Source organism: Hyla sarda, chromosome 5 (genome assembly GCF_029499605.1).
Source record: "Hyla sarda isolate aHylSar1 chromosome 5, aHylSar1.hap1, whole genome shotgun sequence".
Lineage (NCBI taxonomy): Eukaryota > Metazoa > Chordata > Amphibia > Anura > Hylidae > Hyla > Hyla sarda.
Genome location: NC_079193.1, coordinates 169,360,651 through 169,386,589, shown reverse-complemented (window position 1 = coordinate 169,386,589; position 25,939 = coordinate 169,360,651). Strand labels below are relative to the sequence as shown.

The 25,939-nt window shown below is 42.9% G+C and overlaps 1 protein-coding gene across 2 annotated transcripts in view; it reads right to left on the bottom strand.

Annotated features, from left to right (window-relative positions):
- The window catches only part of ZNRF2 (zinc and ring finger 2), a 163,117-nt gene that overhangs the window by 4,714 nt on the left and 132,464 nt on the right, over window positions 1-25,939 (bottom strand). For both annotated transcript variants that reach the window (XM_056520697.1, XM_056520696.1), the window contains exons 3-4: window positions 15,229-15,334; window positions 13,647-13,727 (exon numbers count right to left, since the gene is read on the bottom strand). In XM_056520697.1, coding sequence (XP_056376672.1) covers window positions 13,670-13,727; window positions 15,229-15,334 — 164 coding nt within the window. In that variant the 3' untranslated portion in view covers window positions 13,647-13,669. The remainder of the gene's footprint in view (window positions 1-13,646; window positions 13,728-15,228; window positions 15,335-25,939) is intronic.

Genomic DNA, 25,939 nt, shown 5'->3' with positions numbered 1-25,939 from the left:
GCTGTGCAAATTAAAAATTTTATTTTTCATTTTCACAGACCCCTGTTTCAAAGATCTGTCAGACACCTGTGGGGTGTAAATGCTCACTGTACCCCTTATTACATTGCGTGAGGGGTGTAGTTTCCGAAATGGGGTCACATGTGGGTATTTATTGTTTTGCACTTATGTCAGAACCGCTGTAAAATCAGCCACCCCTGTGCAAATCACCAATTTAGACCTCAAATTTACATGGTGCACTCTCCCTTCTGGGCCTTGTTGTGCGTCCCCAGAACACTTTGCGCCCACATATGGGGTATCTCCGTCCTCAGGAGAAATTGCGTTACAAATTTTGGAGGCTTTTTTTCTTTTACCGCTTGTGAAATTTTAAAGTATGGGGCAACACCAGTATGTTAGTGTAAAAAAAAAAACATTTTTGTACACTAACATGCTGGTGTAGACCCCAACTTTACCTTTTCATAAGGGGTAAAAGGAGAAAAAGCCCCCCAAAATTTGTTAGGCAATTTCTCCCGAGTACGGAAATACCCCATATGTGGCCCTAAACTGTTGCCTTGAAATACGCCAGGGCTCCGAAGTGAGAGAGCGCCATGCGCATTTGAGGCCTAAATTAGGGATTTGCATAGGGGTGGACATAGGGGTATTTTACACCAGTGATTCTCAAACAGGGTGCCTCCAGCTGTTGCTAAACTCCCAGCATGCTTGGACAGTCAATGGCTGTCCGGAAATGCTGGGAGTTTTTGTTTTGCAACAGCTGGAGGCTCCGTTTTGGAAACACTGCTGTAGGGTACGTTTTTCATTTTTATTGGGGGGGAAGGGGTGGTGGTGGGGGGGGCAGTGTACGTGTGTATATGTAGTGTTTTACTCTTTATTTTATGTTAGTGTAGTGTTTTTAGGTTACATTCACACTGACGACGGATTACACTGAGTCTCCCGCTAGGAGTTTGAGCTGCGGCTGCAGCTCAAACTTGAAGCAGGGAACTCACTGTAATCCGTCGCCAGTGTGAATGTAACCTGTACATTCACATGGGAGGGGGGGGGGGGGGGGGGGACTACAACTCCCAGCATGCACTGACAGAACGTGCATGCTGGGAGTTGTAGTTTTGCAACAGCTGGAGGCACACTGGTTGGAAAATACTGAGTTAGGTAATAGAACCTATTACCTAACTCGGTATTTCCCAACCAGTGTGCCTCCAGCTGTTGCAGAACTTCAACTCTCAGCATGTACTGATTGCCAAAGGGAATGCTGGGAGATGTAGTTATGCAACAGCTGGAGGCACGCAAGTACAACTCCCAGCATGCCAAGACAGCCATTTGCTGTTCCTGAATGCTGGGAGTTGTAGTTTTGCAAGATTTAGAGGGGTTCAGGCTGGAGATCACTGACAGTGGTCTCTAAACTGTGGCCTTCCAGATGTTGCAAAACTACAAATCTCAGCATGCTAAGACAGCAAACTGCTGTCTGGGCATGCTGGGAGTTGTAGTTTTGTAATATCTGGAGGGCTACAGTTTAGAGACCACTGTCAGTGATCTCCAGCCTGAACCCCTCTAAATCTTGCAAAACTACAACTCCCAGCATGCCAACACAGCAAACAGCTGTGAAGGCATGGTGGGAGTTGTAGTTTTGCAACATCTGGAGGGCGACAGTTTAGAGACCATTCTCTAAACTGTCGCCCTGCAGATGTTGCTAGGCAACAGACTCTGCACACGCGGCGTCATACTTACCTCCACCACCGCCGTAATCACAGCCGCCGCCGCCGGGTAAGTGACCGCCGCTGCCGCCGCCGCTATTGCACGGTTCCCCCCGCTGTGCCCGGACACCGATGGGCGGGCATAGCGGGGGGAACCGAACTTTAACCCCCCCGCCCCCAGTCTGCTATTGGTCGGCCGCTCCGCCGATCAATAGCAGGGATAGGAGGGGTGGCAACCCTGCCACCTCACTCCTATCTCTTCAAGGAGGATCGAGGGTGTCTTGGACACCCCCGATCCCCCTTATTTTATCGCGGCGCCGCGATTGATGGGCAGGGGGAGAGCGCTCCCCCTGCAAACACCGTAGATGCCGTGATCAGAACTGATCACGGCATCTATGGGGTTAATGCTGCCGGGACCGGCGCGATCGCGGCCCCAGCAGCTGCGGTGGGACTCCGGCTGTGATTGACAGCTGAGTCCCACCCGCGATCTCCTGCGCTGCCCGCGGCAGAGCAGGAGATCGCTTGGACGTATGCATACGTCCATTTGCGCGAACGTGTAATTTGCCTGGACGTATGCATACGTCCAATAGCGGGAAGGGGTTAATATAAGGAAACACTGGTGAATCTCTCAATTTTAACATCAGTGTTGAGGGATAGCCAATGTCATTGTATACATCTACCACAGTAGTGCACCCATATTCCTGTATTGTATTATTCTGACAGTGTATTTATTGATGGTCAGTGTGCCTGTGAAATTAAAGTACTACATCAATTACTTTACATGCATACTTATATGTTTCGCTATGGGCACAAAATGAATAGATTTCTTGTGGACTTGCACCCTATACGTAGGGCATAGAACACTCCAGTGCTGGCCATGTGAAAAGGGAAAGAAAGGAGCAAGTTGTCATGCTCATAAAGGAGGGTCCCCAGCGTCCAGCACAACTGCAGGAAGAGTGGATAGAGCAGAAAATAAGGTATTTATTTATGCATATTAAGGTGCAGAATTGTTTTAGAGCATATTACAACACTTGATTGAGTATTTTTGAAGATTTACAACTAATGACAGTAACACCTTTAACAAATTTAGCTTCTTAAAAATGAAATAAGTAATAATACATGACTAAGTGACATGATCTTCATAATCCATTTTTCCCCTTATTTTAATTCATTGTTGAGCCATCTAATTATTAACCAGACATTATTGAGTAGTGTTTCTACATTCACTTAAACTGCCACTTAACAGAAGGGATAATGTACAATAAAGATTAAGAAATGCATTTTATTTATTGTTTAACAACTGCACTAAAATTGTGTCTACAGTAATAGCCTAAATGTTTCTAACCCACTAAGCATGAATTAGGCAGTGTTTTTATTTTCCATTCTATAGACTGTGGTGTTCCTCAGGATATAGCCTCCAGTTACCAATCTTCCTGTCACTGAGAGCATCAAACTCCATTTCTCTCTGGAGAACTGGTCATAGAGAAGAGAGAGCACACAGCACCTGTCATAGGACTACAGGGATGTGTGACACTTCTGGGAATGTAGGAGAGTCCTTACTGTTACTCCTGGAGCCTGAAATACATTGTTAGCTTTGACTCCTGGAAAAGTAGGGTAGTCCAAAAGGGAAAAAGGAGGGCTCAGATGTGAGTATTGTGCTGTGAAGAGGCTGTGCCTACTGGGGAAAATTGTAATCTGGCCTGACAAAATGTGGAGAGTTAAGGACACAATGTCTACCACTATAGGGGAAAGGTTGGCAGAGGTGTGACATCCAAGGGGTATGGCAAAAGCCTGAAGGGACCTGTTAGGCTAGTGTCACAAACACAACAGTTTTTTTTTTAATACAATTTTTGAGCCAAGGCCACAAATAGATCCACAGGAAGTATACGCCTATCCTTTATATTTCTCATTCCCTTTGAAACAACTTCTGCCATTTGTTTACAAACGGAAGCAGTTTACAAAAAAAAAAAAAAAAAACACACCATGCCCTGTGCAACATCAGCCTAAGGCTAGGTTTCAACTTTTTATTTATTTTTTTTTTTTTTTACACCTAAAAAAAGCCAGCAAAAATGCCAGAAAAGCTGCCACAGCTTTTTCCTACGTTTTGGCAGTTTTTCTGGCATTTTTACCTTTGAGTGAAAATTGCATTTTTGGCCCCTTTGGTGTTTTTTTCTAAATTTGTTGGGCACAAAAAACATAATAAAAAATAAATAAATAAAAGGATGATGCAGTAGGGATGGAAAAAGATGTACTTAACAGAGGGACCTACAAATGTAACCGACAATAAAAATATAGAAAGGGGCCATTTAAATGTAAAAATATTATATTTTTTATAATTAATTTAGTAAAATTTTTTATTAGTAATGTATTTTAATAATGTGTTAAATAAAGTGTGTGTGTAACTCTTTTCCTTTTTATTTTTTTTATTTTAACCTTTTTTAGGTAGTACTATTACTCCCAGCATGGAACACACTGTTCCATGATGGGAGTAGTAGTTCCTGTACTAATAGACAGATCGCCTCGGGTGTCACTCCTGACACCCGATGCAATCGTCCCATCTATTGCAGAGATGCGGAACGGCTCTATACAGACCTCACATCTCTGCTCTGTACTCCGGCCGGCCAGTGATGTAATTAGAAATTCATCTCACTCATTCATATTTTCCGCCCAGAAAGGCGATTGGCCAGATGGTTGCAGCCAATCACCGCTCTCAGCGGGAAATATGAATCAATTATGTGTATTTATATTCACATAACTGGCTGGCCGGAGTACAGAGCAGAGATGCGAAGCGCAGGAAAAAGCTGCTCCGCATCTCAGGGATGAAGGACGATTGCACCTGTTAAGGACCCATGTCGTACCGGTACATCATGGGACCCTGGTAGTTAAGGACCCATGACGTACATGTACGTCCGTTGGAATTTCCATCCCCGCCGATTGCCAGGCGGGGACTGGGGTGACTGCTGATATCGATAAGCAGGCAGCCCACGCAGATGCCCAGGGGGGTCATCAGATTGCCACAAATCGCCAGTGAATTCACACCGACGATTTGCGCAATTCCAGGTGATAGGGGTCTATGGTGACCCGGAAAATAAGGGAGATCGGGGTTGTCAAAGACACCCACGATCCCCCTGAAGGGATAGAAGTGAGGTGGCAGGGGTGCCACCCCTCCTATCCCTTCTATTGGTCGTATAGAAGTGACAACCAATAGCAGATCGGGGGTGGGGTGGTTAACTTTCAGTTTCCCCCGTTCTGCCCACCCACAATAGGCGGGGCAGAACGGGGAAACTAACGGGGACCGGCGCCAGAGTTCCACTTACCCATCGGTGGCGGCGGAGGAGACTATCGACGGTGGAGATCGGCGGCTGCAGAGGACGGCGATGCAGCTCCCTGGATCCTACGGAAGCCGGTGAGTTGCCTAGCAACATCTGGAGGGCTACAGTTTGAGACCACTATACAGTGGTCTCTAAACTGTAGCCCTCCAGATCTTGCAAAACTAAAACTCCTAGCATGCCCACACAGCTGTTTTCTGTCTGGGCATACTGGGATTTGTAGTTTTGCAACACCTGGAGGGCCACAGTTTGGAGATCACTGTGCAGTGGTCTCTAAACTGTAGCTCTCCAGATGTTGCAAAACTGCAAATCCCAGCATGCCCAAACAGCAAACAGCTGTCTCCCCATGCTGGGAGTTGTAGTTGCCTACATACAGCTGTTGCATAACTACACCGCCCAGCATGCCCTTCGGCGATCAGTACATGCTGGGAGTTGTAGTTTTGCAACAGCTGAAGGCACACTGGTTGGAAAATACTGAGTTAGGTAACAGAACCTAACTGAAGGTTTTCCAACCAGTGTGCCTCCAGCTGTTGCAAAAGTACAACTCCCAGCATGCACGGTCTGTCAGTACATGCTGGGAGTTGTAGTTTTGAAACAGCTGGAGGTTTGTTCCCCCCCCCCCCCCCCCCCCCCACGTGAATGTACAGGGTACATTCACACGGGCAGCTTTACAGTGAGTTTCCTGCTTCAAGTTTGAGCTGCGGCAAATTTTTCGCTGCAGCGCAAACTCCTAACGGGAAACTCACCGTAACCCACCAGTGCGAATGTACCCTAAAAACACTACACTACACTAACTCATAATTAAGGGTATATACTCCCCCTTACACTGTTCCCCCCCCCAATAAAAATGAAAAACTTATCGTACGGCAGTGTTTCCAAAACGGAGCCTTCAGCTGTTGCAAAACAACAACTCCCAGCATTTCTGGAGAGCAACTAACTGTCCAGGCACGCTGGGAGTTTAGCAACAGCTGGAGGCACCCTGTTTGGGAATCACTGGCATAGAATACCCCTATGTCCACCCCTATGCAATCCCTAATTTAGTCCTCAAATGCGCATGGCGCTCTCTCACTTTGGAGCCCTGTCGTATTTCAAGGAAACAGTTTAGGGCCACATATGGGGTATTTCCGTACTCGTGAGAAATTGCACTACAAATTTTGGGGGGCTTTTTCTCCCTTTACCCCTTATGAAATGGAAAAGTTGTGGGCTACACCAGCCTGTTAGTGTAGAAAAATAAAGATTTTTACACTAAAATGCTGGTATTGCCCCATACTTTTTATTTTCACAAGCGGTAAAAGGCGCACAACAAGGCTCAGGAGTGAGAGTGCACTATGTACATTTGAGGCCTAAATTGGTGATTTGCACAGGGGTGGCTGATTTTACAGCAGTTCTGACATAAACGCGAAAAACATAAATACCCACATGTGACCCCATTTTAGAAACTACACCCCTCATGGAATGTAAGAAGGGGTATAGTGAGCCTTAACATCCCACAGGTGTTTGACGAATTTTCGTTAAAGTTGGATGGGAAAATGGAAAAAAAAAAATTTCACCAAAATGCTGGTGTTACCCTAAATTTTTCATTTTCACAAGGGAAAATAGGAAAAAAGCCCCTCAAAATTTGTAACCCCATTTTAAGAACTTACCCCATATGTGGATGTAAAGTGCTCTGTGGGCGAACTACAATGCTCCAAAGAAGGAGCGACATTGGGCTTTTGAAGAGAAAATTTGTCTGGAATTGAAGGCCACGTGTGTTTACAAAGCCCCCATAGTGCCAGAACAATGGACCCGCCCCACATGTGACCCCATTTTGGAAACTACACCCCTCACGTAATGTAATAAGGGGTACAGTGAGCATTTATGCCCCACAGGTGTCTGACAGATTTTTGGAACAGTGGTCCTTGAAAATGAAAAATTAAATTTTTCATCTGCACAGCTCACTGTTCTAAAGATCTGTCAAACGTCAGTGGGGTGTAAATGCTCACTGTACCCCTTATTACAATTCATGAGGGGGGTAGTTTCCAAAATGGGGTTACATGTGGGGGGTCCACTGTTCTGGCACCATGGGGGACTTTGTAAATGCACATGGTCCCTGACTTCCATTCCAAACAAATTCACTCTCCAAAAGCTCAATGGCGCTCCTTCTCTTCTGAGCATTGTAGTTCGCCAGCAGAGCACTTGATGTCCACACATGGGTTATTTCCATACTCAGAAGAAATAGGGTAACAAATTTTGGTGGCAATTTTTCCTATTACCCCTTGTAAAAATGTAAAATTTGGGTAAAAACCAACATTTTAGTGAAAATTTTGCGAGATTGTTATTTTCTTGACATATTCTACTTTATGTTAGTGGAAAAATGTTGTCGATACTTGCATAATTTCTCGGTGAAAAATTCCAAAATGTGATGAAAAAATTGAAAAGTTTGCATTTTTGTAACTTTGAAACTCTCTGCTTATAAGGAAAATGGATATTCCAAATAAATTATACATTGATTCACATATACAATATGTCTACTTTATGTGTGCATCATAAAGTTGACATGTTTTTAAATTTGGAAGACATCAGAGGGCTTCAAAATATAGCAGTCATTTTCCAAATTTTCACAAAATGTTCAAAATCAAAAATTTTCAGGGACCAGTTCAGTTTTGAATTGGATTTGAAGGGCCCTCTTATTAGAAATACCCCATAAATGACTGCACCCCTCAAAGTATTCAAAATTACATTCAAAAAGTTTGTCAACCCTTTAGGTGTTTCACAGGAATAGCAGCAAATTGAAGGAGAAAATTCAAAATCTTAATTTTTTACACTGGCATGTTCTTGTAGACCCAGTTTTTGAATTTTTACAAGGGGTAAAAGGAGAGAAATATTCCTAAAATTTGTAACCCAATTTCTCTCGAGTAAGGAAATATCTCATATGTGTATGTCAAGTGCTCTGTGGGTGCACTAGAGGGCTTAGAAGGGAAGGAGCGACAGTGAGATTTTGGAGAGTGAGTTTTTCTGAAATGTTTTTTGGGGGTGCATGTCACATTTAGGAAGCCCCTATGGTGCCAAAACAGTAAATAAAAAAAAAAAAAAAAAAAAAAACACATGGCATACTATTTTGGAAACTACACCACTCAAGGAATGTAACAAGGGGTACAATGAGCCTTAACACCTCACAGGTGTTTGACGACTTTTTGTTAAAGTTAAATGTGTAAATGAAAAAAATTATAATCGTCACTAAAATGCATTTTTTCCCCCAAATTTTACATTTTTACAAGGGGTAATAGGAGAAAATGACCCCCAAAATTTTTAACCCCATTTCTTCTGAGTATGGAAATACCCCATATGTGCATGTAAAGTGCTCTGCTGGCGCACTACAATGCTCAGAAGAGGAAGAGCGCCATTGGGCTTTTGGAAAGAGAATTTGTTTGGAATGGAAGTCAGGGGCCATGTGCGGTTACAAAGCCCACCGTGGTGCCAGAACAGTGGACCTCCCCACATGTGACCCCATTTTGGAAACTACACCCCTCACAGAATGTAATAAGAGTTGCAGTGAGCATTTACACCCCACAGGCGTTTAACAGATCTTTAATGTAAAAATTAAATTTTTCATTTTCACGGACCACCGTTCCGAAAATCAGTCAGACACCTGTGGGGCGTAAATGCTCACTGTACCCCTTATTACATTTCGGGTGTAGTTTCCAAAATGGGGTCACATGTGAGGGGGTCCATTGTTCTGGCACCATGGGGGCTTTGTAAACACACGTGGCCTTCAATTCCAGACAAATTGTCTCTTCAAAAGCCCAATGGCGCTCCTTCTCTTCTGAGCATTGTAGTTCGCCCACAGAGCATTTTACGCCCACATATGGGGTATTTCCGTACTCAGGAGAAATTGCATTACAAATTTTGGGGGTCCTTTTTTCCTTTTACTGCTTGTGAAAATAAAAGGTATGGGGCAACACCAGCATATTAGTGTAAACATTTATTATTTTTTTATTATTTTTTTTTTTTACACTAACAGGCTGGTGTAGCCCCAAACTTTTCCTTTTCATAAGGGGTAAAAGGAGAAAAGGCCCCCCAAAATTTGCAATGCAATTTCTCCCGAGTACGTAAATACCCCATATGTGGCCCTAAACTGTTTCCTTGAAATACGACAAGGCCCCGAAGTGAGAGAGCACCATGCACATTTGAGGACTAAATTAGGGATTGCATAGGGGTGGACATAGGGGTATTCTACAAACAGGGTGCCTCCAGCTGTTGCTAATGGCTGTCCGGAAATGCTGGGAGTTGTTTTGCAACAGCTGGAGGCTCTGTTTTGGAAACACTGCCATACAATATGTTTTTCATTTTTATTGGGGGGGGGGGGGGGGGCAGAGTAAGGGGGTGTATATGTAGTGCTTTACCCTTTATTATGTGTTAGTGTAGTGTACTGTAGTGTTTTTAGGGTACATTCGCACTGGCGGGTTATTAGTGAGTTTCCTGCTAGGAGTTTGCACTGCGGCGAAAAATTTGCCGCAGCTCATACTTGAAGCTGGAAACTTACTGTAAACTCGCCCGGGTGAATACATTCACATGGGGGGGGGGGCAAACCTCCAGCTGTTTCAAAACTACAACTCCCAGCATGTACTGACAGACCGTACATGCTGGGAGTTGTACTTTTACAACAGCTGGAGGCACACTGGTTGGAAGACCTTCAGTTAGGTTCTGTTAACTCAGTATGTTCCAACCAGTGTGCTTCCAGCTGTTGCAAAACTACAACTCCCAGCATGTACTGATCGCCAAAGGGCATGCTGGGAGATGTAGTTATGCAACAGCTGGAGGTAAGCAACTACAACTCCCCGCATGCCGAAACAGCTGTTTGGGCATGCTGGGATTTGCAGTTTTGCAACATCTGGAGGGCTACAGTTTAGAGACCACTGCACAGTGATCTCCAAACTGTGGCCCTTCAGATGTTGCAAAACTACAAATCCCAGCATACCCAGTCAGCAAACTGTTGCGTGGGCATGCTAGGAGTTGTAGTTTTGAAAGATCTGGAGGGCTACAGTTTAGAGACCACTGCACAGTGATCTCCAAACTGTGGCCCTTCAGATGTTGCAAAACTACAAATCCCATCATACCCAGTCAGCAAACTGCTGTGTGGGCATGCTAGGAGTTGTTGTTTTGCAAGATCTGGAGGGCTACAGTTTAGAGACCACCGTATAGTGGTCTCAAACTGTAGCCCTCCAGATGTTGCTAGGCAACTCACTGGCTTCTGTAGGATCCAGGGAGCCACATCGCCGTCCTCTTCTGCTGCCGATCACCGCCACTGATGGGTGAGTGGACTTCGGCGCCGGTCCTCGTCGGTTTCCCAGTTTTGCACGGCCTACTGTAGGTGGGCAGAACGGGGAAACCGAAAGTTAACCCCCCCCCCCCCAATCTGCTATTGGTCATCGCTTCTGATCAACCAATAGCAGGGATAGGGGGGATGGCACCCTGCCACCTCACTCCTATCCCTTCAGGGGGATCGTGGGTGTCTTGGACAACCCCGATCCCCTTATTTTCCGGGTCACCGGAGACCCATATGACCCAGAAACGCCGCAGATCGCTGGTATGAATTCACCGGCGCTTTGCGGCGATCACTCGCTGTGATGTCTATTAATGCATGTACTACAGCTCCCAGCATGGAGCTGAGTGTGCTCCATGTTGGGAGCAGTAGTACCTGCAGTTAAGAAAAGATCACAGTGGGTGTCACTTCTGACACAGATGCGATTGTCCTGTATAATGTATAGATGCCGGTGGCCACTCTTCTATGGTCCCCTGCACTGACGCATATATACACCTATTCATATTTCCTGCAGAGAGCTGTAATTGGCTGGAACCATCTGACCAATCACAGCTCTCTGCGGGAAATATGAATAGGTGTATATAAACAGCAGTGCAGGGGCCATAGAAGCAGCATAGAAGTGACAACCGGGGCGATCTGTCAATTAGTACATGTACTACTACTCCCATAATGGGACAGCGTGTTCCATGCTGGGAGTAGTAGTACTAACTAAAAAATAAATAAAAAGAAAAGTGAAAAAACACACACTTTATTCAACATATTATTAAAACACATTATTAATAAAAAGTTTAACAAAATTTATTATAATAAATATATTATTTTTAAATGGCAGCTTTCTAAATTTTTATTATTGTCGGCTACATTTTTAGTTCCCTGCCCGCCCACATAAATTGATCCCTGTTTAAAAATTTATAAAAAATTTAGTTATGAATACAATTTTCTCATCACTACTGTATCTTTTTTATTATTATTATTTTTTTTTATAATAACCTACAAAATTTTATTTTAAAAAGGTATATCCGTCACTTTTTTGGATTGCTTAAGTCCAAAAAAGAATAAAAACTGCTGACAAAAACGCCAAAGTTAAAACCCACATTGCGTTTTTCTTGGCATTTTTTCACTCCAATAGACTTCTATGGGAAGAAAACACCAAGATATTCCTTAACCCCTTAAGGACCCAGCCCATTTTAACCTTAAGGACCCAAGCTTTTTTTGTACATCTGAACACTGTCAACATTATAACTCTGGAATGCTTTTACTTTTCATTCTGATTCAGATATTGTTTTTCGTGACATATTTTACTTTGTGTTAGTGGTAAATTTCCGTCGATACTTGCATAATTTCATGTTTGCAACCTAAAGTTGACATATTTTTACTTTTGGAAGTCATCAGGTGGCTTCAAAATTCAGCAGCAATTTTCCAATTCTTCACAAATTTTCAAAATCGTAATTTTTCAGGGACCAGTTCAGTTTTGGAGTGAATTTGAAGGGACTTCATATTAGAAATATCCCATAAATGACCCCATTATAAAAACTGCACCCCTACAAGTATTCAAAATGACATTCAGTAAGTGGTGTTTAGGTGTTTCGCAAGAATAGCAGCAAATAGAAAATTCAAAATCTTCATTTTTTACAGTCGCATGTTCTTGTAGACCCAGTTTTTGAATTTTTACAAGGGGTAAAAGGAGAGAAATCCCCATAAAATTTGTAACCCAATTTGTGTCAAGTAAGGAAATACCTCATATGTGAACATAAAGTGCTTTGTGGGTGCACTAGAGGGCTCAAAAGGGAAGGAGCGACAATGGGATTTTGGAGAGTGAGATTTTGGAGGGCATGTAACATTTAGAACAATAAAAAAAAAAAAAACACGTCATACTATTTTGGAAACTAAACCCCTCAAGGAACGTAACAAGGGGTACAGTGAGCCTTATCACCCCACAGGTGTTTGACGACTTTTCATTAAAGTCGGATGTGTAAATGAATTTTTTTTTCCCAAAATTTACAATTTTTACAAGAGGAAATAGGAGAAAATGCCCCCAAAAATTTGTAACCCCACTTCTTCTGAGTATGGAAATACTCCATGTGTGGACATCAAGTGATCTGCTGGTGCACATGCTCAGAAAAGAAGGAGCCACATTTGGCCTCCAAACTGTGACCCTCCAGATGTTGCCAAACTACAACTCCCAACATGCCCAGACAGCCAAAGGATAGTTTTGAAAGTCCTAGAAGCAGCAGTGAAGATCACTTTACAGCGATCTTCACTGCTGACTTGGACACCGCCGCTGCCTCCACTTGCCTGCCGGTCCTCCTCGCTGCCAGCTCCACTCGCCGGTCCCCGAGTACCTGCTGCCGATCCCCCTGCATCAACGGCCTCCGCTGCCATCTTCCCCTGCTCTGCCCGGACTTCTAGGGGTGGGCAGAGCGGGGGATTTGAACTTTCATCCCTGCCCTGCGATTTGCTGGTCAGTCCTGACCGGCCAATCACAGGGGATAGGAGGAGCTGGCACCCCCGCCACCTCCCTCCTATCCTTCAGGATGGTCGGAGCCGTCTCTGACAGCTCCCATCATCCCTATTTTCTGGGCTATCAGGTCACCAGAGACCCGATCAGCCCGGAATCACTGCAATTCGCTGATCTGAATTGATCATCGATTTGCGGTGATTGCCAAGATGGGGAAGTGGGGGCCCCAGGCCTTGTAACAGGATACCTGCTGAATCATTTCAGCAGGCATCCCGCTCCGGTCCCCGCGCGGCAGGGACCGAAATTACCACGGGCATACAGGTAACGCCATGGGTCACTATGTGGTTAAAAAAATGCCAAAGTCTCAACAAGAGGTCGTTTTTTAAAAACTGCCAAGTAGCCAAAAATTGCTGAAAAATTCCCAAAGGATTAAAAAAACACCAAACTAAAAAACGCCAAGTGGATATGGCAGTTTGCAGTTCCCTACTGACTTGCAGCTAACATCTGGCCACAGCGTTTTTCCACAAAAAAAAACCATGCGTCAGAATAGGTGTTTTTATTGGCGTTTTTGCAGGGAAAAAAAAGCAAAACAAGTGGAAACCTATCCTCAGGCTTGTATCCTTGGTTGCTCAATGTTTTCTTTTTCCCTTGTTATTTTGTATTGCAGAGTTGGCCATACAGCATATTGTTGCCGTCTCCTAAAAAATAGAGTTGGCTCCAAGAAATGGCCAAGATTTACCCAAGTCTGATAAAAAGATGTGTTTTCCATAGCCTTCTTTTATTTATAATAATAAATACATAACCCTGCCTACTTTACACAATGACTAAAATAAAGGGATACTGTCAGACTTGACATTCTTACAGTATTTACTTACTTATCGTATACGATAACCTCTGTTTAGTCTGACGGGTGCTCAGGACAAGATCGATTTACTTCAAACCATTCATCTATACACCTGTCAAGGAACAAAACAAAAAAAAGTAGCTATCACTCTCAAGACGACATTCATGTGTTTCAATTCAGAACCGTCCCTATTGAGATTATCCTCTACAAATAGGGCAGATAGAACACATTTATACCCAACAATTGTACATTGACCATGGCTTAAACATACTGCCATGTCTGTAAGAATACACAAATATAGGGCACTATGATTAGCGATAAGCGAAGTTACAGTGATTCGATTCGTCAGGAACCTCGCAGCTCAACGGCTGCTGACTTTAGCCTGCATAAATTAGTTCAACTTTCAAGTGCTCTGGTGGGCTGGAAAAGGTGGATATAGTCCTAGGAGAGAGTCTCAAGCCCACTGGAGCACCTGAAAGCTGAACTCTTTTATGCAGGCTAAAGCCAGCAACCACCAAGCCGAGAAGTTTGTGACAAATCGAATCACTGTAAATTCGCTCATCTCTAACTATGGTGATGGATTATGATGATGGATATATCTTAATGTGAATAGACTCCTAGGCCCAGATTTATCACACTGTGTAAGAGTAAAAGCAAAGGGATTTTCCCACAGCAACCAATCACAGCTCAGCTTTCACTTTACCAGAGCTTGTTAGCTGAGCTGTGATTGGTTGCTGTGGGAAAATCACTCCATTTATTCTCTCACACATCTTGATAAATCTTGCCCATATAGTGCCTTGCAAAATAAAAGAAAACCCACTTTATCTTACCTGCCAACGAGCCCCCTGGAGCTCCGTTACAGGTGTTTCGGTCCACGGGCTGTATTCTTCTTACTTCCTGTTAGCCCGGCACGTCACACGGAGCTTCAGCCTATCACCGGCTGCAGCGATGTCCCGCCTCGGCCAGTGATAGGCTGAAGCTCCGTGTGACGTGCCGGGATAACAGGAAGTAAGAAGAATACAGCCCGGGGACCGAACACCTGTACCGGAGCTCCGGGGGCTCGTTGGCAGGTAAGAGAAAGTGTGTTTTCTTTTATTTTGCAGCCCGGACGGGATAAAATGAAAAAAGTGCGCGCCGGAGTACTCCTTTAAAGGTGTTCTCAATTCTTCAGCAAAACATTTTTTTCCACTAATGTTACCAGGCTGTGTAAGAACATGAAATCATCATGTACTTACTTCCCTTACAGTCTAGTCTCATCACTTCGCCTTGTCTCTGGTGAACTTCACTTTCTGGTGTTGCAGACAATACATCACACTGCCACTCACCCAATCACTGGCTGCAGAATTGTCCAGCCTCAGCTAGTGACTGGCTTAGCAGGAATGTGACTCTGCAGCTTCGGAAAGTCAAGCTCACTGTAGACCAGGCAGTGTTTTAACAAGGTTGCGGGGGAGCAAAGGGCATAAGTATAGGCTTTTATGTTATCACACAGCCTGGGAACATTAGTGGGAAAAAGTTTTGCTGGAGATCACCTTCAAGCCAAATTACAACATAAGAAAAGAAGGAGGAGGAAAAAAACAGAATAGACACACACAACAAAAATGTAGAATACTTGCCCTTTGTGGTATATACATAAACAGGGTAATCTTGCTATTGTGTCCCCTTGCTGTAGGTCTTCTAGACATATTGTACATTCCCCAGCATCTTTGCCAAGAACATCCTCTGAAAAAGGAAACACAAAAGTAATATACATTAGCCTCCATTTTAAATTGCTAACAAATGATACATAAGACACTATACAAGCTACTTTTATAATTTTACCTTTTAATGCATATCCTACCCCTTAGTACCTCCCTGCATAGTATTCCCACTACTTTCATACACCAGAGCTTATGTTATGTTCAGATGCTGCTGGGATGTGTTCCAGGAATGCAGATGCCAACATCAGTAGTCACTGCTTAAACTAAAATTAAGACAATATGAAGTAGAAATTTTCATGCATCAGATTATTGCACAACAATTATTATAAAATTCTATACTTCCCAAAGTGGAAGGTACTAGATAAAAGTCTGGTGCTATATAATTGCAGCTCAGAAATATGCAGCATGTGGCTTTGTAAATGTTATCTTGTACTAAAATACAGCTTGTAACTTGGGATCAGTATGAGAAAAGTAATACAATGTATTTAAATGTTCGTCTTAACTAATACTGTATGCAAATTACAATGGGGCAAGAAAGTATTTAGTCAGCCTCCAATTGTGCAAGTTCTCCCAATTAAAAAGATGAGAGAGGCCTGTAATTGTCATCATAGGTATACCTCAACTATGAGAGACATAATACGAAAAAAAATCCATAAAATCACATAGTTTGATTTTTAAAGACTTTATTTGCAAATTATGGTGGAAAATAAGTATTTGGTCCCCTACAAACAAGCAAGATTTCTGGTTCTCATAGACCTGTAACTTCTTCTTTAACCTGTTAACAACCATGGACGTCTATACTCGTCCATGTGCCGTTAACGAGGTATGGCGCGGGCTCCCGACCAGAGCCCACATCATACCAGGCGGCCCCCAGCTGATCCCTGTAGCTGGGGACCGGCATTAATAGTCGACACGTGTCGATCGCCGCAGGTGGCTATTAACCCTTTAGATCACCGCCGTCAAATGGTTGATCCACTGCTGAGGTAGTCTGAGGTGGGTGCCGCATGCTATATTGCGGGGGTCCCCAGCGTCGGGACCCCCGCGATCAGACATCTTATCCCCTATCCATTGGATAGGGGATAAGATGTCTAGGGGTGAAGTACCCCTTTAAGGACCAAGTGTTTTTCTGTTTTTGCACTTTTGCTTTTTTCCTCCTTACCTTTTAAAAATCATAACCCATTCAATTTTGCACCTAAAAAAACCATATGATGGCTTATTTTTTGCGCCACCAGTTCTACTTTGTAATGATATCAGTCATTTTACCTAAAAATCTACGCACGCAGTGATACCACATAGGTTTATTTTTATTATGTTTATATATTTTTTATATGGAATTTGGGAAAAGGGGGTTGATTTAAAGGAAGGGGTTAATGTGTGTTTTTTTTACTTTTTTTTTTGTACACTTTTGGTCCCAGGGGACTGTTAGGAGGAATCATTTGATTCCTCATACAGATCAATGTGGCTCCATAAAACCACACTGATATGTGTGCTCTGCGTTCGATTGATAAAGCCTGGTCCTGCCAGGCTTTATCATTTTTAGCACAGGAGTCGGCATGGAAGTCGGCATGGTATTTTGGCCCATTCCACCATGCAGATCTCCTCTAGAGCAGTGATATTTTGGGGCTGTCGCTGGGCAACACAGACTTTCAACTCCCTCCAAAGGTTTTCTATGGGGCCACTCCAGGACCTTGAAATGCTTCTTACGAAGCCACTCCTTCATTGCCCGGGCGGTGTGTTTGGGATCATTGTCATGCTGAAAGACCCAGTCAAGTTTCATCTTCAATGCCTTTGCTGATGGAAGTATGCATGATTTGATTCACTGGTGGCGTAGTATGTTACTGATGGTTCGGAAGCGCTGGAGGGTCTGGGTCGCCACCACGGGAACGGAAGTTCCGTGACGTCATGACTCCACCCCCCGTGTAACACCACGCCCCGTCCCCTCAATGCAAGTCTATGGGAGGTGGGTGCTGCATGCTATATTGCGGGGGTCCCAAGCAGCGGGACCTTTTGATAGGGGATAAGATGTCTAGGGGTGGAGTACCCCTTTAAGGATTTAAGAGTCTCCTCTGTCCTCCACTCGTTACCTGTATTAATGGCACCTGTTTGAACACCTGTTCAAAACCTCAAACAGTCACACTTCAAACTCCACTATGGCCAAGACCAAAGAGATGTCGAAGGACACCAGAAACATAATTGTAGACCTGCACCAGGCTGGGAAGACTGAATCTGCAATAGACAAGAAGCTTGGTGTGAAGAAATCAACTGTGGGAGCTATTAGAAAATGGAAGACCTACAAGACCAACGATTATCTCCCTCGATCTGGTGCTCCACACAAGATTTCACTCTGTGGTGTCAAAATGATCACAAGAACGGTGAGCAAAAATCCCAGAACCACATGGGCGAACCTAGTGAATGACCTGAAGAGAGCTGGGACCACAGTAACAAAGGCTACCATAAGTAACATACTACGCCACCAGGGACTCAAATCATGCATACTTCCATCAGCAAGGGCATTGAAGATGAAACTTGACTGGGTCTTTCAGCATGACAATAATCCCAAACACACCGCCCGGGCAATGAAGGAGTGGTTTCGTAAGAAGCATTTCAAGGTCCTGGAGTGGCCCCATAGAAAACCTTTGGAGGGAGTTGAAAGTCCGTGTTGCCCAGCGACAGCCCCAAAATATCACTGCTCTAGAGGAGATCTGCATGGAGGAATGGGCCAAAATACCAGCAACAGTGTGTGAAAACCTTGTGAAGACTTACAGAAAACGTTTGAACTCTGTCATTGCCAACAAAGAGTATATAACAAAGTATTGAGATAAACTTTTGATATTGACCAAATACTTATTTTCCACCATAATTTGCAAATAAATTCTTTAAAAATCAGACAATGTGAGTTTATGGATTTTTTTTTCTCATCATGTCTCTCATAGTTGAGGTATACCTATGATAACATTCACAGGACCCATCTTTTAAAGTGGGAGAACTTGAACAGTTGGTGGCTGACTAAATACTTTTTTGCCCGACTGTATATAGTGGTGGTATACACCATCCTGATCCATGTTTCCACTAGATGTCACCAGACACTACACGACTACTCTTGCAAAATGCACCGGTACGTCATGTTAAAATGGCTTTTCTGATTATACAGGGGATTCTAATCCAGTTTTTAGTTTTAGCTATACATCTCCAGCAAAGCGCCTTAAAGGGGTACTCCCATGGAAAACTTTTATTTTCTTTTTAAATCAACTGTTGCCAGAAAGTTAAACAGATTTGTAAATGACTTCTCTAAAAAAAAAATCTTAATCCTTCCAGTACTTATTAGCTGCTGAATACTACTGCTGACATCATGAACACAGTGCTCTCTGCTGACATCTCTGTCCATTTTAGGAACTGTCCAGAGTAAGAGAAAATCCCCATAGCAAACATATGCTGCTCTGGACAGTTCCTAAAATGGACAGAGATGTCAGCAGAGAGCACTGTGGTCATGTCAGCAGAGAGCACTGTGTTCCAAAAAGAAAACCATTTCCTCTGTAGTATACAGACCCTAAAAAGTACTGGAAGGATTAAGAATTTTTAATAGAAGCACTTTACAAATCAGTTAAACTTTCTGGCACCAGTTGATTTAACCCCTTTTAACTCCTTGGGGACGGAGGGTGTACCTATACGCTCTCAGCCAGCTCCCTGTCTATAACGCGGGGCCACACCGTGGCCACGCGTCATAACGAGTTGGGACAGGCCCGGCCGTTGTGGCTAATAACGTGTGGCATTGATCGAGGTGCCGCGCACTATTAACCCTTTAGACGCGGCGCTCAAAGTTGAACGCCGCGTCTAAAGTCAAAGTAAAGCACTGCCGGTTAGCTCAGGGTTCTGTTTTGGATGTCTGCGGTGAAACCACGGCATCCCGAACAGCTGTAAAGACAGCAGGAGGGTCCCTACCTTCCTCCATGCTGTCCGATCGGCGAATGACTGCTCAGTGCCTGAGATCCAGGCATGAACAGTCAAGCGGCAGAATCATTGATCAATGGTTTCCTATGAGAAACCATTGATCAATGTAAAAGATCAGTGTGTGCAGTGTTATAGCCCCCTATGGGAGCTATAACATTGCAAGAAAAAGTGAAAAAAAAAAAAAGTGAAGATCATTTAACCCCTTCCCTAGTAAAAGTTTGAATCACCCCCCTTTTCCCAATTAAAAAAAACAACTGTGTAAATAAAAAGGAACATATGTGGTATCGCCGTGTGCGGAAATGTCCAAATGATAAAAATATATTGTTAATTAAACCGCAAGGTCAATGGCGTAAGCGCAAAAAATTCCAAAGTCCAAAATAGCGTATTTTTGGTCACTTTTTATATAATAAAAAAATGAATAAAAAGTGATCACAAGGTCCGATCAATACATAAATGGTACCGCTAAAAACTTCAGATCATGGGGCAAAAAATTAGCCATCATATCACCCCATTGGCAGAAAAATAAAAAAGTTATAGGGGTCAGAAGATGACAATTTTAAACGTATAAACTTTCCTGCATGTAGTTATGATTTTTTTCCAGAAGTACGACAAAATCAAACCTATATAAGCAGGGTATCATTTTAATCATATGGACCTACAGAATAAAGAGAAAGTTACAAAATTGAATTTTTTCTTCAATTTTGTCGCACAATTTTTTTTTCTCCGTTTAGCAGTAGATTGTTGGGTAAAATGACTGATGTGAATACAAAGTAGAATTGGTGGTGCCAAAAATTAAGCCATCATATGGATTTTTAGCTGCAAAATTGAAAGGGTTAAAAGATATTGGGTTGAAAGATATTGTTTTTTCGTGACATATTCTACTTTATGTTAGTGGTAAATTTCTGTTGATACTTCATTTCTTGGTGAAAAATTCAAAAATTTGATGAAAAATGTGAAAGTTTGTAAGGAAAATAGACATCCCAAATAAATTATCTATTGATTCACATATACAATATGTCTACTTTATGTTGGCATCATAAAATTGATGAGTTTTTACTTTTGGAAGGCACCAGAGGGCTTCAAATTTCAGCAGCAATTTTCACAACATTTTCAAAATCGGAATTTTTCAGGGACCAGTTCAGTTTTGAAGTGGATTTGAGGGGCCTTCATATAAGAAATACCCCATAAATTAACCCATTATAAAAACTGCACCCCTCAAAGTATTCAAAATGACATTCAGTAACAGTGTTAACCCTTTAGGTGTTTCACAGGAATAGCAGAAAAGTGAAGCAGAAAATTCAAAATCTTCATTTTTTACACTCGCATGTTAATGTAGACCGTTTTTAAATTTTTATAAGGGGTATAAGGAGAGAAATCGCCCTAAAATTTGTAACCCAATTTTTCTCGATTAAGGAAATATCTCATATGTGTATGTCAAGTGCTCTGTGGGTGCATTAGAGGGCTCAGAATGGAAGGAGCGACAATGGGATTTTGGAGAGTGAATTATTCTGAAATTGTTTTTAGGGGGCAGGTCACTTTTAGGAAGCCCCTATGGTGCCAGAACAGCAAAAAACACTAAATACATGGCATACTATTTTGGAAACTACACCCCTCAAGGAATGTAACAAGGGGTCCAGTGAGCCTTAACACCCCACAGATGTTTGAAGACTATATCTAACATGTAATCAATTGGAACTAGAGGAAAAAAATTAAAGCTTTTATGCAGTTTAACAGATACCAACTAAACAGGGGAATTTTGTTTGCGATTAAACAACTTAAAAATTGACATTTTGGCCTCAGTCCATGACGCTAGGTCAAGAGGAAAAGGAACTAAGAGTGGGTGAGGACTTCTAGCCCTTATTATAACGCAATTTTACTGCTGACACAATGTATTACATAACAAATATAGCACTTATATTCATTTCTCAGAATTGAAGTTCCTCGTGCCATTGTCTGGAAATGACAACAGTGACTATTAACGCTACAGTAATGCTAGTGTCCAAACAACTCTTGTTAAAATCAATAGGTGGATTTTTCCATAGCATATTATGCAACATGTAAATTTAGCTATAGGACATAAGGCCTCACTGGCCCTGAGTTACTAAGAGTGTTGTGTAGTTTTCTTTGTGGGCTTTAATTCTGTACATTTTTTTTTTCACGGTATTTACTAAGTTTTGCCTATATTTTGCACTTTCCCTACATTCTTTTTATTTTTTTTACACATGCTCTGATCTGTAGGGTTTTCCTCATTTCAAATCCACCACATTTTCTGTGGGAACATTAGTAAATATGTTGTTTTTTTGTGAAAATATCGAGGACACGCCCCTTTTCAGTGATCAAGCCCCCTTTCCAGGTGACCACGCCCATTTTTCGGGTTTTCTGAGTAAAATGGAGAGTTTATCAGTTTTTTTTAATTTTGGCGCAAATTCTGGCGCACAACTCGACAATACATGTCGGGTTTGCAATAGTAAAAGAGGGCCACTGTGTACAATTACAATTTTACTCTCTACGAAAGTAAAAATAAAATACTATGTAAGATGAATGATGTGTACCTATTTTTACTATAAAGTAGGAGGATATCTTAAGAACTTTCTTGCTACTTAGAGATAAGGGAATTTCCAAGCTAATGAAGCCGTAGAATCTGCCACAACTGAGATGCTGCAGTAATTCCCTCAGCAGTTTGGACATTAGAGGTAGAGCGGGTTCATATGAAGAACCGGTGACTGAGCTGCAGCTTCACAGTACTCACAGCTGACACTACAGACCCAGCTTAACTTGCCTCAGCCTGGAAAACCATGCTACAAACTTTGTTAAAACCAAACATGCCCACCTTTTGTCTGGAGAAATTTACATTTTCACTTAGAATGAGTTGGGGTATCCTATTAAAAAAAAGGAGTTTTGTACTAAAAAATGTTTAAAAAAATCTTAATCACCAGTGATTTAACTATACATCCTCCTGCCCCATTTGAAACTTTTTTTTACTACCATTGCCACACTCATTATCTGAGCTGCATGAAACCTCAACAGATCAGCATTCGCTATGCACACACATTATATATCCATCTATTTTAGGGCTGCACGATATAACGCAAAAGCAATCGAATCGCGATTTTTGCGATATAGCGATACGGCCCCCCGGGAAAACATGCGATTATCTACTCGGGCTGGCTCCCATGGCGAGGCCGACAAGAGCAGGTAAAAACAAATCTAAATACCCGTATTTATCGTCGTAGGACACGCAAAAATCCGAAAAATCTTCTGGTCACTGATTTAAAGCGGCTGCTTGTGAAGAATTTGCAGCCCAGCCGCGGCCACTTTAAATCAGTGACCAGCGGCGGCTCCTTTTAATTTTCCTTACCTCCCCCCTCCCTCATCATTCCCCCTTTTCCTATTTTTTTTTTTACTTTCCTTACCAGGCTGCGCTTCGGCAGGCCAGGTCAGACAGCGGGTCTTGCGGGCTGTGTGGTCATGAAGCAGATGAATGACGTCCTCTCCCAGGTCCTCTGCGCGGCATCAGTGACGTCACTTTTCATTTCCTGCAGCCGCCGCAAGTCAGAGTTCAGAGTGCGGCGACTGCAGGAAATGAAAAGTGAAATCACTGATGCCACTCAGAGAAGCCGGCAGAGGACGTCACTCAACTGTTTCACTGACCACACAGCCTGCAAGACCTGCCGCCTGACCTGGCCTGCCGAAGCGCAGCCAAGTAAGGAAAGTAAAATATATAAAAAGCAGGGGAAAAGGGGAAGTGATGAGGGAGGGGGAGGTAGGGAAAACAAAAAAAAAATATATATAAAAAGCAGGGGGGGGGGGGGGAGTGATGAGAGAGGGGGGAGGTAGGGGAAAAAAAATTATATACAGTGGTCCCTCTACATACGATGGTAATTCGTTCCAAACGACCCATCGTTTGTCGAATCCATCGTATGTTGAGGGATCCGTGCAATGTAAAGTATAGGAAGCTGTACTCACCTGTCCCCGTCGCTCCGGACCAGGTCCTCAGCGCTCCCGATGCTGTCCCAGGGGCTCCCGATGCTGTCCCGCTGCTCCGGGTCCACTTCGCGATCCTCCGGTGTCTTGCGCATCTTCTCCAGGGTCCGGGCCTCGCTTTCTGGTGACGTTATTACGCTGCTGCGCCGGCACGGCGTGCGTAGTGACGTAATAACGACGCCGGAAAGCGAGGCCCGGACCCTGAAGAAGATGCGCAAGACACCGAAGGATCGCGAAGTGGACCGGGAGCAGCGGGAATAGGTAAGTGAACCTGCCAGGGATGCTTAAACTGCTCTCAGACAGCAGCTTAAGCATTTTGCGCTGTCGGATAGCAGTTAATGCAATGGCCCCGACATATAAAAGCATCGTATGTCGATGCTGACATAGACATGCGATGGCCTCTGAGAGGCCATCGTATGTCGATTTTATCATATGTCGGGGGGGTTACTGTATATATATATATATATATATATATATATATATATATATAAAGCAGGGATGGGGAAGTGATAAGGGAGGGGGGGAGGTAAGGAAAAAAAAAAAAAAAAAAATTTATATATATATATATATATATATATATATATATATATAGCAGGGGAAAAGGGGGAATGATAAAGCATGGGGTGGGAATGATGAGGCATGGGAAGAATGGCATAGGAAGAACATGATGGTGAGGATGATGACACAGGAGGAAATGATGAGGGGGGGGGAGGCGATGAGAGGGGTAAATGTGGCACAGGGACTGATAAAAGGGGAGGAATGATGTGACACTGGAGGGGACGGGACCAAACTGAGGTGCAGAAGAAATCAAAGTTGGGGGGATGATGTGGAATTTAGTCCAGTGTATCAAGAGCCACCACACACAGCCAGATCCTGGACATGGGCTTCAAAATGTCGTATTCCTCTTGTCAAGCTGCTCCTGAATAAACAAACAAAGAAGAACAGACCTGGTCTGTTGCTCAGTGGTCCAAAGTCTTGTTTTCTGATGAGAGCAAGTTTTGCATCTCATTTGGAAACCAAGGACCCAGAGTATGGAGGAAGAATAGAGAGGCACACACTGCAAGATGATTTAAGTCCAGTGTGCAGTTTCCACAGTCAGTGTTGATTTGGGGAGCCATGTCATATGCTGGTGTTGGTCACTGTGCTTCATTAAGTCCAGGGTCAACGCATCCGTCTACCAGGAGATTTTGGAGCACTTCATGCTTCCTTCCGCAGATGAGATTTATGGTGATGCTGACTTCATTTTCCAGCAGGACTTTGCACCTGCCCACACTGCCAAAAGCACCAAAATCTGGTTCAATGACCATGGGATTACTGTGCTTAATGGGCCAGCAAACTCGCCTGACCTGAACCCCATAGAGAATCTATGGAGCATTACCAAGAGAAAGATATAGTAAATTTGAGTAGTCGTATTAGTCCAGTGATGCAGATGCAAATAAAAAATGTTGCAGTATGTTGTAATACCTTTTTTATTGGACTAACAGAATTTTGTAGAGACAAGCTTTCGGGATTCCTCCCTTTATCAAGTCCAAAGCAAATCTAAGCTCACAAGCAGAAGACACAGGTTACATCTCACAAACAAGCAGGGGTTAAGACAATAGATGTGGTGTCTTAACCCCTGCATATTTGTGAGATGTAAGCTGTGTCTTCTTCTTGTGAGCTTAGATTTGCTTTGGACTTGATAAAGGGAGGATTCCCGAAATCTTGTCTCTACAAAATTCTGTTAGTCCAATAAAAAAGGTATTACAAGATACTGCAAATTTTTTTGATTTGCATCTGCAAGAGAAAGATGAGAGACATGAGACCAAACAATGCAGAAGAGCTGAAGGCCACTATTGAAGCATCCTGGTCTTCCATAACACCTCAGCAGTGCCACAGGCTGATAGCTTGCATGCCACAGAGCATTGAGGCAGTAATTGCTGCAAAAGGGGCCCAAACCAAGTACTGAGTACATATGCATGCTTATACTTTTCAGAGGTCTGATATTGTTCTATGTACAATCCTTTGTTTTCTTGACTGCATGTAATATTCTAATTTTCTGAGATTGTGGATTTGGGGTTTTCAGGAGCTGTAAGCCATAATCACCACAATTATGACAAATCACGGCTTAATCCCTTAAGGACAAGAGGTTTTTCCGTTTTTTGCACTTTCGTTTTTCAATTTTGCACCTAAAAATCCATATGATGGCTTATTTTTTGTGCCACCAATTCTACTTTGTAATGACATTAATTTTACCCAAAAATCTATGGCGAAAAGGAGAAAAAAAATCATTGTGAGACAAAACTGAAAAAAACCACCCCGCAATTTTGTAAATTTTAGGGGCTTCTGTTTCTACACCGTACATTTTTCGGTAGAAATGACACCTTCTCTTTATACTGTAGGTCCATACGATTAAGAGGATACCCAACTTCTATAGGTTTGATTTTGTCGTAAACCGGAAAAAAATCATAACTACATGTAGGAAAATTTATATGTTTTAAATTGTCATTTTCTGACCCCTATAACTTTTAAATTTTTCCGCGTATGGGGCGGTATGAGGGCTCATTTTTTGCGCCGTGACCTGAAGTTGTTAGCGGTACCATTTTTGTATTGATCGGACTTTTTGATCGCCTTTTATTCATTTTTTCATTATATAAAAAGTGACCAAATATACACTATCTTGGACTCTGGAATTTTTTGGGCGCGTACGCCATTG